Genomic DNA, 15,873 nt, shown 5'->3' on the forward strand with positions numbered 1-15,873 from the left:
ATAGCATGAGAGAACTAAACTACATTCAAATTTTACAATGGCATATCAGGGTGTAGCATGAGAGAACTAAACTATACTCAAATTTTACAATGGCGTATCAAGGTATAGCATGAGGGTACTAAACTGTATTCAAATTTTACAATGGCATATCAGGGTGTAGCATGAGAAAAATTAAATGTATTCAAATTGTACAGTTGGATATCAAACTGAACCAAGAAAGAACTAAAATTTATTCAAAGTGTGGCCTGATCCAGCTACACACAGTCACACTTTGAGTTGACTCCATAATGTTCATTTATAATTTTACGTTATCAATAATCGGTAAAGACATGGAAATCTACAAGTAATCCATGTAAAATAGTTCTTCTTGTTTAAATGAGATATAAAGATATGAAATTCGTTGTTCTTGAAGAATTTAAAAAAGATGAAATTTTACATCAATTACTATGGTATGTAGTAGCTTTTATTTGATTGTCCAGATTTACTTGGATTTTATCTGGTGTGTTTAGATAATAAAGACTAAAAAGCATGAGATTTTTGGAAATAAACATTTTCATGGAGAAGGAAACGAAATCACATTCATTTCTTATTAATTTGTATTCTGGTTATCCTATAAACAGTTTTCTCTTGTAATAACGATGGTTTAGACGAAATGTTATATTTAAAAGCAAGTTTTAATTAAAGTAAGTTGTAAGTTTTTATCATGATATGTTTACTTCTGGAATAGATGTATACTGGAGATGGTCGGGTTCATAAGGATAAACTGTCTAGAATGCAAGCAATGCAAGATGGAAAGCTTTGCCAAAGATTATTTTCATTTGGCATAGAGTTGCCGTGGAATACTATCATAGTCCATTACGACTTTACTGTACCAATGTGATTCATGATGCCAGAAAGTCTGAATGAAACAGAGTTTAGCATCAGGACTTACCATTAGCCAGATTAGTGTACACTCCATATTCCAGATGGCTACAAAACATTCATTAGGCACACCTTTTGTAATGTGAATTGAATTTCAGAGCTTTCCTCGAATACTGTGTTAATGTATTTGTTTGCAAGCGCTATCACTGTGAAATATTGGAAAAGGCAGCAATATTGTAAACTAATACGTGTAATTGTACTGTACTTAGTTAATGGCATATAAAAACCAGGAATCTAAGAAACCTAGCATAACTTATTAATACACTTTCAGCAGAATAAATAAAAATCTACCATTTACCCTTTTAAAACAAATTACATCACCAACTTGCCATGAATCACAAACAAAATATCAAGACACGTGTTAGGGGCAAGAACTTATACAGATATTAAAATAATATTTCACTAAAATTTGCATCATGTTTTTGAATGCTGCTTTGCTTTTGCAATTCGTAGAAACACTCGTAGACACATTAATCGTAAAATAGAAATTCCGAAGTTGACAAAACCATGATGAAAATAAAAACGTTCTTATGTCATATTTCAATAAATTACGTATATCACTTAAATTTAATAATTGCAAAAGTCTACATTTTTCTTTTCGATAAACACAGATTCCATTATCATCGTACTATTCTTGCTTTCATCGCTTTAAATTAGCTATTATTGTATATTTCTTTGTATGCCATACTGGCTAAGATGATATTAGTAAATCATGAATCTTGTAATATGTGTTATCGCATTGACTATATACAATATGTGCGTTTAACACAGCAATAAAGCTTGTGACATTTAACTTGCTTTTGCATTTGTAAAATGAGTTATATTGAATTCAAGTGAGTATTAATGAATGCACTAAAAACAGACTTTCGGACCGTCATTCAGTCGCGCACATGATTTCCGCTTTGCATCTTACGGGGTGAAAATGAAATATGTTGATCAAGAATTTCCTGACAGCTTTCCGTCCTTACTGTTTACTATTGAAAAGTCACGCAATAAAGTCCATGTATAAATGACTATGCTAGAATTGTTCTTGAGTTTTCTAATGCCAAAATAAGCACAAATATACAGCAATAACATTTTCCTAAATTTTCTGTTATTCAAAAATAACATTATTGCCATCATTGAAACTGTTCGTAGGGCATATCTGAAATGACTGTTTTGTATTGAGTGCTATTTGCATCTGTGGTAGGCAGTCTTTTTCGTTAAAAACGCTGAACTATAGATGCTAGTACGTATTTGATTTTCAAAGTACAAATTGAGTTATCTTGAGTATTGCCTATACTATTAAGAATTTGAATTATGCAAGAGTGGTGGATATTATGTAACGTACGATTTGCCTTTCCTCTTGGCTAAAAGAAAAGAAAACATGAAATTTTTATTCCTTTTAAATGTAATATATATATATATATATATATATATATATATATATATATATATATATATATATATATATATATATATATATATATATATATATATATATATATATATATATATATATATATATATATACGTTGGTACGTGAGAAAGCCTGCCAGTAGCTTCTCGTGGGTCGGTGGTTCTTCCCTGGGTTTTCCAGGGTTCTTCCTCCACCAATTATACTGGCCGCCATGTATAGCCTATCTTGTGCTGAAAATGGCGTTAAACCCTACACCAACAACAACAACAACATATATATATATATATATATATATATATATATATATATATATATATATATATATATATATATATATATATATATATATATATATATATATATATATATATATATATATATATATATATATATAATAGCAGCAATGTTTCCGCGATAAAACACAAACCTATTTTTTGGTGCTAAATTGGATGGGTCTATCCGAATGTATCCTTTTCGCATATTATGAACAATTATCAATTCATAGCAGATTTGCATTTGCCTGCTGTCAACCAGGTCAGCTAGTAGTAGTGGCAGTAGTAATAGTTCTTGTCGTTGTTGTGGACCTTGGAATTATGTTTTAGTAAGGCATGACAAAGTTTAATTTACGGACGGACAGACGAACGGAGGGACAACGCTAATGCGTTGAATATACCTGAGACTAAGACGCAATTTTCTTGAACGACAAATGTCTGCCTGAGACAAAACTACTTTCACCTGAATCAGACATTTGTTCACCAAAAACTTGTTACAGACATTTATTATTATTATTATTATTATTATTATTATTATTATTATTATTTTGCTTTCATCATTATTGTTGTTTTTGCAGTTTGTTTTTATTAACGCTATTTCAACAAATGTTATAAAAATTCACCCCCACCCCACCCGAAAGGACGCGACACAAAATGAGCAACTGAAGGTTCTGAAAATGGTAAGACAATTAAAAACACTTTGGATAAACCAGGCAAACTAAAGTTCACTAAGTGGACATCACAATGTAGAGAAAAATCGTCTCAATTAACGAAATGAAGAAAAATTTCCATAATATGACAACACTTCTAAAGTGGCCACAGTTGTTGATGACCATGGTGGTTCTAGTTGCATGAAATACTCTCAAATTGAGGTATTGTTCATCTGCTCCGGAGTCTTGATTCTAAAACTTTTGATCTTATACAGTGTTGTGGAGAATTCGTAACAAATGGACTATTAGCAATTTGCCCTAACAAATGTATCGGGTCATAATACATTAACCGCCTAACTTACCTTCTAACTCATAACTTCTTGAAACATCGTTGTGAAAATAAAATGTTTATTTCTGAATGCCTCTGAATTATTTAATTAACTGTATATTGCGTGACTTTGATCTCACATCCCGCATTCAAAACGACCAGGGTTCTGGTTTCTATTTTGATCTTTCACATAAATGAGATCCACTCAGGGCGAAAGTTTCCGGAAGATAATGTGCTTTTATGAAAGTAAGCTAAAATACAGAGCAATAAAGCTTCATTAATGCTGCGTTAGAAGGACTATATTAATTAGTCTTTCGCCTTCAATCGAAGTTAAGTAAAGACAGTGCGCGATCAAAGTGGCGAGAAATAATAACAATTACCTGTTGAATCTAAGAGTATGTTTCTTTGATGATCTACGATAATACAACGTAAATAGTTTATGCGAACAGCGATGTTCCTGATATGTAACAAAACAATATATTGTCTTAAAGTATAAGAGCTTAATCTATCATTTCATATGGGTTAGTGTGTGTAACCTTGTTTATCATATGGGATATTATGTATTATTGCTTATCGCGTGTATATTGCGTGTGAACTTGCTTATCATATGGGATATTATTTGTATTATTGCTTATCATATGGGATATTGCGTGTATTATTCCTTATTATATGGGATATTGAGTATATTATTCCTTTTCGTGTGGGATATTGCGTGCATTTATTGCTTATCTTATGGGATGTTGCGTGTATTATTATCATATGGGATATTGCGAGTTTAATTGCTAATCGCATGGGATATTGCCTGTAATATTGCTTATCCTATGGTATAGTGAGTACATAATTGCTTATCATATGGGTCATTGTGTGTAATATTGCCTATCATATGGGATATTTTGAGTATTATTCGTTATCACATGGGATATTGCGTGTAATATTCCTTATCCTATGGTATATTGAGTGTAATATTGCTTATCATATGGATTATTGTATGTAATATTGCTCATCATATGGGATATTGTGAGTACTATTCCTTATCATATGGGATATTGCGTGTATTATTGCATATCATATGGATTATTGTGTGTAATATTGCCTATCATATTGATATTGCATGTATTATTGCTTATCAATTGGGTTATTGTTTGTAATATTGCTTATCACATGGAATATTGCGTGTATTATTCCTTATCATATGGGTTATTGTGTGTATTATTGCTTATCATATGTATTATTGTGTGTAATATTGCTCATCATATGGGATATTTTGAGTATTATTGCTTATCAAAGAAAGTTATGTACCATACAAAACATTATGATATTCAATTAAACAGCAGCTGAGTTCGGCGATTACTTGCCTGGGTAGTCGAGGTGAAAATCACATATCATAGCCATCAAATGAACGACTCTGATGATTATATGTTAAAATATCACGCAAAGTAATTGCTTCGATCAAATGAGTTGGAGAGAAATCTGTGGTACAATACAAACGGATAAGAGAACTCAAATACACACACACACACACACACGCACACACACAGACACACACACACCCCAAATATTTAGTCATGTCTGTGCATATTAAATTGTTAGTTCAAATGCAAACTTATCAGTAAAATGTGAATTTAGAGAATCTCTGCATCACATTATGCTAAGTCAACGAAAGACAACTATTTTGGTACACCCTGCGATTGGGGAGGGGGGCAGGCCTTGGTGGTTATGATAGCAGATCATCAGGTGAGTGGCTATCACGAAAAGACCCATTATAGACGTGAGGGGTCTATGGGATACCGTCATTAACTATGGGCCACAAACGACTGGATGATCATAAGTCGTACTACCCTTAATAGGAAGAAGTGCTTTAATGCATACAAGGCCGTAATTGCTTCGACATAGATTGGATGCGTTCCGATCTTTGACCCGCTGTAAATGAGAATCAGGCACTCTCTACGTCCATCACATATGTACCAAATGCAGGTATGGCCACCAGACTGATGCACTTAGATCAATATAAATTAGAGTCCACTGACAGTAAAGGGATGTCCTTAACGCGCCCTTTTGTTGAGAAACTACCTGCCGGTGGCAATATGCACCATACTAGGAGACAATTCCAGAAGACTCGCAGAAAGACGAGGCAGTACCCAGAGCTCAAATGGACCTTGTTCATTATGTCAAAAAGGTTGAGCTGGTGGTAGCTTACAGCTCCGATCCGAACGACCTGTTTGTATTCGCCAACAGCGTCGGGAACCTGACGAGCTCCGGCGTGGACTTTACTTGCTCTTGACTCACCGGGATAGAGTTGAGGGCCCCGTTAGCCTCGTCGTATTCGTGGCGGATGGCATTCTGCGAGACGGCAGCAGTTTGCTCAATAGAGTGAGGGCCGAAGAGTATGTCATATGGGATCAGAAAACAAGTACGACAACGATACATATACTGAGGTGAAAATGAATGCCGACTACATGGACATGGCTCAAAAGCAACGCACCAATGCCACAATCACGTCGTCGGGCGAAATTTCCACAATAAGGTTGACGAGCAAGTCGCACACTGGGTGACCAAGGCTAGCGAGACAATGATCAGCGACTTAAACACGACGGCAAAAAGAAACACGCACTTGATGAGGAAACGATTACAAGAATGACATGGCCAAGCCAATTAGTTTGACTGTTCCATTGGATATTGCTAAAAATAATTGTGCGTCCCGAGCGGACCAAATATTCCGTCAAAACGCAGGGACCATATAATCAAACGCTGACGATTCCATTAACAATCAGGATGGGTTGGATTTAACTATGAAGGATACCCTATATACTAAAATGGAGCACTGGCTATTTCTGGGATATCCAAATCTGGAGATAGCATGAGGCGCCCCTTATACCTGAACGACAACAAAATCATGGTCATGTTGAGACCTGTTGGTGAAAACAACGATGCACTTAAATATATGTTGACTGGATTAGTTCTTAAGCCTCACTGGGTGCTATATCCACCACCCTGGATTGAAAAATTATAAAATAGTGGGCGTGCGAAAGCTCCCTTGGATGCAGTTTCCAAGGCCAATATCGATACCTACACATGTTGACGTCTTTTCAAATTCGGTGGCTAGTTTGTTTTGACGTCTGAGGGTGTTAGGTCTTATCTTTCTAACTCTAGAGGAAACCACATTATGGCTACCTTTTATGCTGCCTACGTGTCCTTGCACGCGGAGATCGGATACCGCATTACGGTCGCAGGTAGCATTTTTTCAGAGGAATGGCTCATGGCCATAAGCTGGATGCGTCAACGTCCTTTTTGTTGGAGACGAGGTCTGGATTTCAGGCCAGGACGACTTTTCTCTGGTGTTTGTAAAAGTAAAGTTTTTGGAAAATATGTTTCTTTATATGTAGGCCCTCGTCGGATCCACACCTGGTATGTTTATTTTATCCGCATAGTCCAGGCTGTTATTAAGGGGAGGTCCACGCCAATACCATGCTACTTATCGAGGAGATAGCTTACAAGATTTTGCCACGTGTACACTGCTCGCTATTCTGGCAACTGCCCCTCTCACTATACCGCTGAAAGGAGCATTACTCACGTGCTGGCTCTTTTCACTGGCTGGACATTCACAGTCCACTGTCTCTTCGTAAAGGCTCAAAAATACGACCAAATGCGGGTCCTCACGGAAGATAAGCTAAACTCCATCTCACAATTAGTCTCGCCAGCCCTCCACTATGCCCCCCACCCCCCAACCCCGTCCTAAAACGATTTCAGTCTCATTTTGGACGAGCTGAATAATTATGCAACATCAAAATTAACTTACACGTGACTGTAGAACGGTCCACACTTTTGTCCACAGTCGATCCGATAATCGCGCAGATTTTCTCAAAACGCTAAGCGAGAATGAAGCTTAAACTGCGTCATCTATACCTTGTACGACCTCCCCGAGCTAAGCGCTCCTCGGCCTATGTACCTTATCTGAAAAAGTCGATGGGTCTTCTGAATTAGACCTGTTTCGAGCAGGTCCTCGAGCTCAATAATTTTTTTCAGAGACGCTAAAACAAAGTTCGTGCGTGGTAACTATGGAAGGAGGAGGAATGGAATATCCCCCGCCGTACAATGTTGGGGGTGTAGGTCCAGTCGTTACATAATTCGGAAGTGATGGTTGGTGGGTGGGGGTAAATGTGTGGTTTGTATTTTTAACTTTGATTTTTTTTCGGTCATTTCGCTACGATCGTCGATGTCTGCAGTGTGGCAGTTTATAATGATATCTTACACCGGGGCATCATACCGCAGACATGTAGGAATATGTCCCACCTAGTCACATTATCCTGACACCAGGTCGACCAGTCCTAACACTAACCTCTAATACTAAATATAACTCGGCCGGTCATCGAATCGGCGATCTTCCGCATCCGAGGCGGGTGCTCTAACCACTACGCCACCGAGGGAGGTAAATGTTAATGGCGACTGGAATGACGGTCTAAAAGGTTCCGAGTGGTTCAATGTAATCCTCGAACTCTTCTTTAATGCGTATGTTGGACGTATCCCATCAGATATGTGTTTCAATACTATACCATCATTCCTCTTTCTCATTTTCTTGTAGTAATCGCATCACTAGTTCATCCATCATGGTTCTTTAATGTACAAAGGAAGGTTATTTTGATCTATGTCTCTGGGTTACATTGGGGCACATTAATTTGTCTATTTCGCAAAATGTAACTGTCCAGTCTACTTCTGAAAATGCAATTATTTTTTTTTGAGACTCGATTAATTAATCTTTGCTACAAATATTATTTCCTATCCCACTTCATTAAGATGCATTAGAAAGTTTTATGTGTTACTCCTGCGGCCTTTGTCGCTAATCTGTCTGATGATAGTATTTGTTGTTGTTGCTGTTGTAATTGTAGTAGTAGTAGTTGTTGTTGTGATTGCTTTGTGTTCATATTATCTGAGCAGGAAGAAATGGATATGAAAAATTAGTGTCAGCAATGACAAGAAGAAGAAGAAAAAGAAGAGGAGGAGGATATATATGACGATGATGATAATTTAGATAATGAAGGGATAGCAATTAAAATTATAAGATTACTTACGATACATTACACAATTTCTCCGTATATTTCATGAACTCGTTTATAGCATAAAGAAAATATTCATTAATAATAAATAACAATTGTGTTAAGAGTAAAAATAACTAATAGTATGTACGCTGAGAGTTCTGCAACCATTTCTCCTATCAATTCTTTAACCTTTATGTATATTAGAAATAATTCTTCGCAGAGTTGTCTCTACTTTGGTATTTGATTTTTCTTATATTCGAAATTGAATCGCCAGTGTGCTAGAAAATCGGCCATTCTATAGTACACGCAATCAACAAGAACATACTCTAGAAGAATTGATAGAAGACAAATTAATAAACATATACATATTATTTCTTCTTTGTAATATTCATCTGTATTGGTGAATGTACTTTGATGTATCCGCGTGTTTTAGCGTTTTGGGGTGCGTTTTTTTTTGGATTTTTTTTGGAAGCTGGTGGTGTTTTTCGTAGCTGGTTCATTGACCTTGCTTTTGCTATATACGATTCATTTGCCATTTCAAAGATGTTGTGGTCGAATGAGATATAATTTCAAGTAGTTGCGTTTGAGATTTTCTAGTTCTAATTGAATTTAATAATGATTCACCTAGATCGTTATATTCCTGTTTTGAAGAATGACCATTGCCATCAACTGGTATGTTTTCCGCTCTATTCCAGGTGTAGATTCATTTCTATATTTCGCTTTTACAGTTTGTAGCAAATCAGCATCCATCAAATATTTCACGATTTTGGTAATTTGCAAGCCCGAATTCAAATTAAGTTTCAGATACTGTTCTGAAGAAGGGTAATGAATAACGCGCTGTCGATATTTTAAATGTATATCGGACCGCCACCTAATATTTCATTAGCTGATACATTTTTCTGTTATTAATTATTGTCTTGGTTGATTTTCGCCATATGTAAGTTGCATTTCCGAAATGGCACATCCTATGCAATGTACATCAACATGAATTTTATTTGTAGTTTGTTTGCAGGTACCTAAATGAGGGCGGAGGTGGGTGGCGGTAGACTATATTCCATCGGGATTTAATTATATGTACTCTTTAGTACGCCATCATTTTCAAGTATATATTTGTCCATTTATAGGGCAATGTTTAGTCATGTATTTGATATGTTTTACTAAAAATTTCTTGACAACATTAATAAATATATTTTCGGATATTTTTATATATTTGTTTTTGTTACTGAAAATGACGAACCAAATATACATGCCAGTTACTTTCAGTACCTCTTAGGGCTTTTAATTATTAATTAGTGATTTTAAACGACTAAAGCATATGCCCATTAATGACTTTCAGCCACTTTCAGTTACTGCGGAATAGTAACATATATTTTCCCTTCTGTATGTATGGATGCCGTAATTGCCTTCATTGCTCCCATTAATACAGGGGCATGCGCAGTCTTTCGCATCAAGGTAAAAACAAAGGTCCCAGCGATAAACATGTGTTCAGATAACAATTTTAAAAATTATAGAAGAAATAATATAAACTAGACTATTCAACGATTAGAGTTGACTCAAATTTTACTAATCGAAACTTGTTGGATAGAAACGATATCATTTACACAATTAGTAGCTTGGCATTATTGACATGGACAACAACTCTCTATAGTACCATATTTGGACAAATATATAGGTAAAACATTGGTCCGTTGCCTAAAGTTTCTACTGTACCGATGATAAAATGACTTTTACCAGACAGTTTATCAGACATAGTAATAAACTATCTTGTGACTTTCAATTTAATATCCAGTTATAATGTTCACGGTGTACGTATTCGAATGCTGTTTTACGCTTGTTTTCTTCCTGTAGGTTTTATCACAATGTCTACAATGTCTGATGCCCTTCAAAAAGTTCATCATGTGTTGCATTTCACTTTGCAAGGTGATGAAATATGAGTTTGGCCCTTTTAATTTTACACAGTTCGTAATGTTGTGATGATAATATCTGAAGTACTGGCAATTTCATCCACATTACTGCAAATGGTGTAAATCGTTATCGATATATATATATATATATATATATATATATATATATATATATATATATATATATATATATATATATATTGAAGGGATACTTGAGAGGATACATAGACCTAAAATATGCTGCTAGTGAATATATTAAAAAAAGTGTATATGTGTATCATTTTTCTTTCTCAGAAGATCACATAGGTAGCCGTCTGCCATGATGTTGAGAAGGGGAGAGCGGAGTCAGGGCAGGAAGGAGGGAGGCCTCGCGACTGTCTGGTACACTAGAGCAGTGGGTTTTTCTAATCGTGAGAGAACTTAGTTAAAACAGAGTTGCTTAAAAGATCATGTTTTGAAATCAGAACAACGAAACAAATGAGCTAGAACTGATACGATCTACACTACTCGAAATAAAGGCAATAAATTTAGAAAAACAAACTAAGCATAGACACATATGGGCTAATTAAAATGACCCGTTATTCTGGGCTAATTCAATTGATCCGTTATTCTGGGCTAATTCGAATGACCCGTTATTATGGGCTAATTCAAATAACCCGTTATTCTGGGCTAATTCAAATGACCCGTTATTCTGGGCTCATTCAAATGACCCGTTATTTCAGGATATCTTTTTAAATCTCATAAGCCAACAGCTATCGTTTCGTCTCAAAGTTAACCGTACAATTAACAGGCATGATTTTTTAAAGTATATGTATTTCTGCATTGTATGTTATCATAACCAAGCAATACAAATATACGTAAATTTATCCAATCAAAAGAATTCTTTTATAGCACCTCGAGGAAATCTACCAATTATATGCAAGTCAAGCTGCAGCTACAACTAAGAACAAGGAAAATTCGTAAACCGTCAAGAAAAGGTAGGTACTGCAATCAGTACAGAATTCCGTAATAATTTGTAACTTCTTGGATCGAGAATCTTAGGGAAAATATCTCACGTGAATACCTGAAGTCTGATCGCTCAGCGAAAACACTCTACTGTTCATGCAAGGCTATGAAGTAAATCTAGACGTTTAAACTACGATTTATTTACCAGCCATCTATCTTCAACACATAAATGCCATTGTGCGATAATTGAGTCTGCTCCTCATTTTTTTAAAAATCTCAAGCCTATAATATTGATCGCCATGAATTAGTTGTTCTTGACAGTTTATAAACATTCCAACAGTTGCAAATATTATTTTGCTAGGCAATGTAAATATACCATGCAATCAAAATTGTTAAATGTTCAGAATAGCTCAACATTTATATATATATCTTCCTCAACGATATTTACTAGAAAGAACATAGCCTTTCATAATTACTCTTTTTGAAAACGTCAAATATATATTATCTATTTCTTTTCAGACATGGCTTAGATGAAATAAAATATAAAACCTAAATTAATTAATTAATTCTATGAAAATTATTCAGAACACGAAACTATTTTTTAAAATATTAAACTATAGAAATTACAAACACGGCGATTATTCTGTTCCAATAATGATGCAGCAATTTATTTCACTTTTTTCAACAAAATTAAACTGTATTAATATTTTTTTTTAAACTACTCTTAAACTTTCTTCCTTTTTCCGCGCTATAACTACAACATACGAGTTAGAAATATAAAATGGTGTCTTTTCTTACAACCAAAACATATTTTACAATTTTAAAGGAAAATTAAAACTATTTGAATAATATCTCTTTTTTATACCCTTTATGGCTTCAAAAGGTTAAATATCAACATAGCTAATTCAACTAAATTTTTTGACTAACTTAATTTGGTTACCGACCCTTTTTAGAAGCAGAGTTTAAATATATGATACAGTGAGCTGAAAATACACTTGATTACTTAGATAAAATGGGTATGTTAGATTGAATATTTTAGCTTGAGACTCTTTCTGATAGAAACAACAAAGTGTAAATCCAGGCCTTAGATTCATCGAAGAGGGGCTCATTTTTTAACAATGCTGAGCCCTTCGCATGTGATAACAGTAGGTGATTTAAATCCAAGGAACATGAGACGTACGCTATATGATCTCTGACATTCAATCACTTCAGGGCCAGTATAAACAAGCGAATACTACAGTCGTCTTGATTATAGATGATTGCACTAGACAACACAGCCTCATAAGGTTCGTTGATTCCCATAGTGATCAGATGACATGCATGCGTGATATTACTTCGCATAGCAGTCTACGGGTCGAAAACGTATTGAAAGCTGAGCTACCGGATGATTGGATAAGATGGACACACAGAATTAGCCGATACTAGCAAACAGGAAGCAGTTTTTTTAGTCCCAAATATATCCTAATTATTCCAATTAGACAATTCCTCGAGAAATGAGAACATCTGCAAATTAAAAAGGACTCCAAAAAATTCCGTCCAAAAATTAAAAGCTGTGTTACTAATCCTGCCTATAAACAGCAGATAGTCAAGGCTAGGTAAAGACTTTAGTAATTGATGAATTCAGTCCAAAATGGAAAATAATACTAGTCACAGTATATTCTAATCCAGAATTTAGCCTTAAATGAATTCAATAAATTCCTTTATTTAACAAAATTAAAATGGGTTGCTCAAATATCTGAAAAAGCAGGGTTTCACAAGTGACTGTTTGTTGAATTCTTGTTATTGTTGTTGTGGGTTTAATGTCGTTTTTCAACACATCATAGGCCACAATATGGCGGAGGAAGAAGAACCCGGGAAACACCGGAAAGAATCGACCCATGGGAAGCTATTGGCAAGCTTTCTCGCACACCAGCCTTTACCGAGCCCGAGACTCGAACCGACTTGAACAGTGGTGGGACGGCAGTGATCGGTATTGACGAACGTTATAGACCGCATGGCCACCCAGTGCCGCTAATGTGTTACAAATAGCCAAACAAATATAAAACGTAAGTGTCAAGACATCAAACTGAATATCACGAAATCTAATCATAAGTTACGGACACTGGGATTTCATCGGAATTTCATGCATCAATCAAATTTTCAATTACTATGAATGACATCTTAAAGAGAATAGCCAAATGACGTGAGTTGTGCGACATTATTTTATTTTGATCCGTATTTGCGTGTACAAATGGTTACATCCTCAGGATAAAATTGATTTTAGATCTGGTCATTGATAATTAAGGTTTGTTTTAAGCGCACTGTAAAATCTGTCGCACACATTAAAAAACTTTTCCAGCTCATGACATTATTTTTATGAATGACAATAACTGTAAATTTTACAAAGGATGACAGCAGTCCTGGAGCAAAAACAATAATTGTTTTGGAAAATGCATCCCGTATTTATTTTTATTGGAATTAGATCCCATTATCAATGATCATATAAACGTGCGATAAATCAAGTTGTTTTAATTTATAGAAACAAACTAGATAGAGCAATAGCTCGTGCATAATATATATATATATATATATATATATATATATATATATATATATATATATATATATATATATATATATATATATATATATATAGAGAGAGAGAGAGAGAGAGAGAGAGAGAGAGAGAGAGAGAGAGAACAAAATAACCAATCCTTCAATCAGATTACTTCAAACACTTGATTACAAACACTTGATACCTTGATTTATCATTTAATTACAAATAAAGACTGTCTTACCTGTAGTTATTGTCACACTGGACACACACGATATCTGGCTCAGAATTCCTAGCAGAACACATGTGTCAATAACTCCTCCTGCATTCATGTTTGTTTTTCTCTGATCATCCACCTAAACTGTTTTGGATTCCGAATTGCTACAGGTCTTAAAACGCAGACAGACCATAATTAAAGTCATTCATCGCTTCCTGTACATATTTCCCGGGACAAAACACGTATGATATACAGCAATGCCATCTCATCATGCATATTTCGTTGCGCCGAGGGCTTTAAATAACCGAGCACAATCTAGCAATGAAAGGACAGTCCACATACCAGGAAGGTTGTCTCGAAACCGGTCTCACACACTCATATTACTAATATAGGCTGTACTAGCAGCAGAGTAAAGAGAGAAGAACAACGCTGAATGGGGAAATTTCTGCACTCGTCTCTGGTCGATAGCCTCTATAAAACTACCATCAGGGGATTCCACCTGATACCGCGTGTTCTCTGTAACCCATGTGATGGCAAAAGGGGTTAATTTGTTTACAGTCTTGTCGGCTTCATTTGTTCACACCTGTCTCAGTGCAGTGTATGTAACTTAAATATTTATCCGGTCAATGTTGAATCTTGATTTGTTTTTCTGCCACCGGATAACTTTCAAGACGTTATTCTCTTTAATATGTAGGGATAAACGGAATGAAATCTCGTCTTCATAATGGTTTACTGGCTAGTTGCATCGTACCAAATCACTAGTTTCTATATATAAATGTGTTTAAACGTGCACGAGTTAAATTAATTTCAAATTTATTCAGCTTCATTAATTAGTTCAATGAAATTTAGTATCACAGTTGCAAACAAAACCACTTATTTAAATGAAAATAAAATAGATAGGTCATTATATGTACCTGACAAATATTTACGTTAACGTTGTAACCTTTCCATATCTTAGCACTATGAGAGCAGAAATTTATTTTTTGTTATCGATTCAATGAATAATAAAACAATAACAATAACAACATCAACAGTATCATGCTCGTTATTATTACTTTTTTTAAATTAGATGTTGCTGTTAAAATTTTGATTCTTATATTTATTTTTCTATATTATGTTACCGTCATTAAACCAGAGCAATTTTCTCGTAATTTTGCATTAACAGTTTTGAACCAGCCAAATATATTCCAACAGGTAAAAGATTTATAAGTGGGACCTCGCTAGCTTCCTGCCAAATTAGCTGGTAACCTTGGAAGTGTTCCAGCATGGTCCCAAAATTTATAAACGATTTTATATGTAAGTGCTGGTCGCAAAGGTCGTTGATGTTGTGTTTCTGTAAAAGAAAATTGCATTTTGATACAACAATTTCTTTTATAGATATTTATTTTAGAATTGGGGGTTGATCTTCACTATTTGGTACTTGTCGAGGTACTCGGTCTGGTTCCTCAACGTTCTCTTGACCTTACATTGAGATTTTTTTGGGGTCGTACTTACTGCCAGAGGCAGATGTCCAAAGTCGGTATCCTTCCTCCTTGTATCCATATGTGATCATTTGCCAGTATATCTACTACTGTCCTGAGTATGATATGTGTATTGCGTGATACTGTGTATGTGTTGCTCTCTTCATGTAATAACGGCATATATGTAAAATTGATTTTAGTTGTCGACTGG

The 15,873-nt window shown here is 35.0% G+C and overlaps 1 protein-coding gene across 2 annotated transcripts in view; it reads right to left on the reverse strand.

The window, feature by feature from the left end:
* The window catches only part of LOC149797745 (glutamate receptor 3-like), an 86,154-nt gene extending 71,463 nt beyond the window's left edge, over positions 1 to 14,691 (reverse strand). For both annotated transcript variants that reach the window (XM_089962689.1, XM_089962688.1), the window contains exon 1: positions 14,230 to 14,691. In XM_089962689.1, coding sequence (XP_089818815.1) covers positions 14,230 to 14,317 — 88 coding nt within the window. In that variant the 5' untranslated portion in view covers positions 14,318 to 14,691. The remainder of the gene's footprint in view (positions 1 to 14,229) is intronic.
* Between the last annotated feature and the right edge of the window lie 1,182 nt (positions 14,692 to 15,873).

The sequence above is a fragment of the Sinohyriopsis cumingii genome, chromosome 6 (genome assembly GCF_028554795.1).
Source record: "Sinohyriopsis cumingii isolate HCF-2022 chromosome 6, ASM2855479v2, whole genome shotgun sequence".
Taxonomy (NCBI): domain Eukaryota; kingdom Metazoa; phylum Mollusca; class Bivalvia; order Unionida; family Unionidae; genus Sinohyriopsis; species Sinohyriopsis cumingii.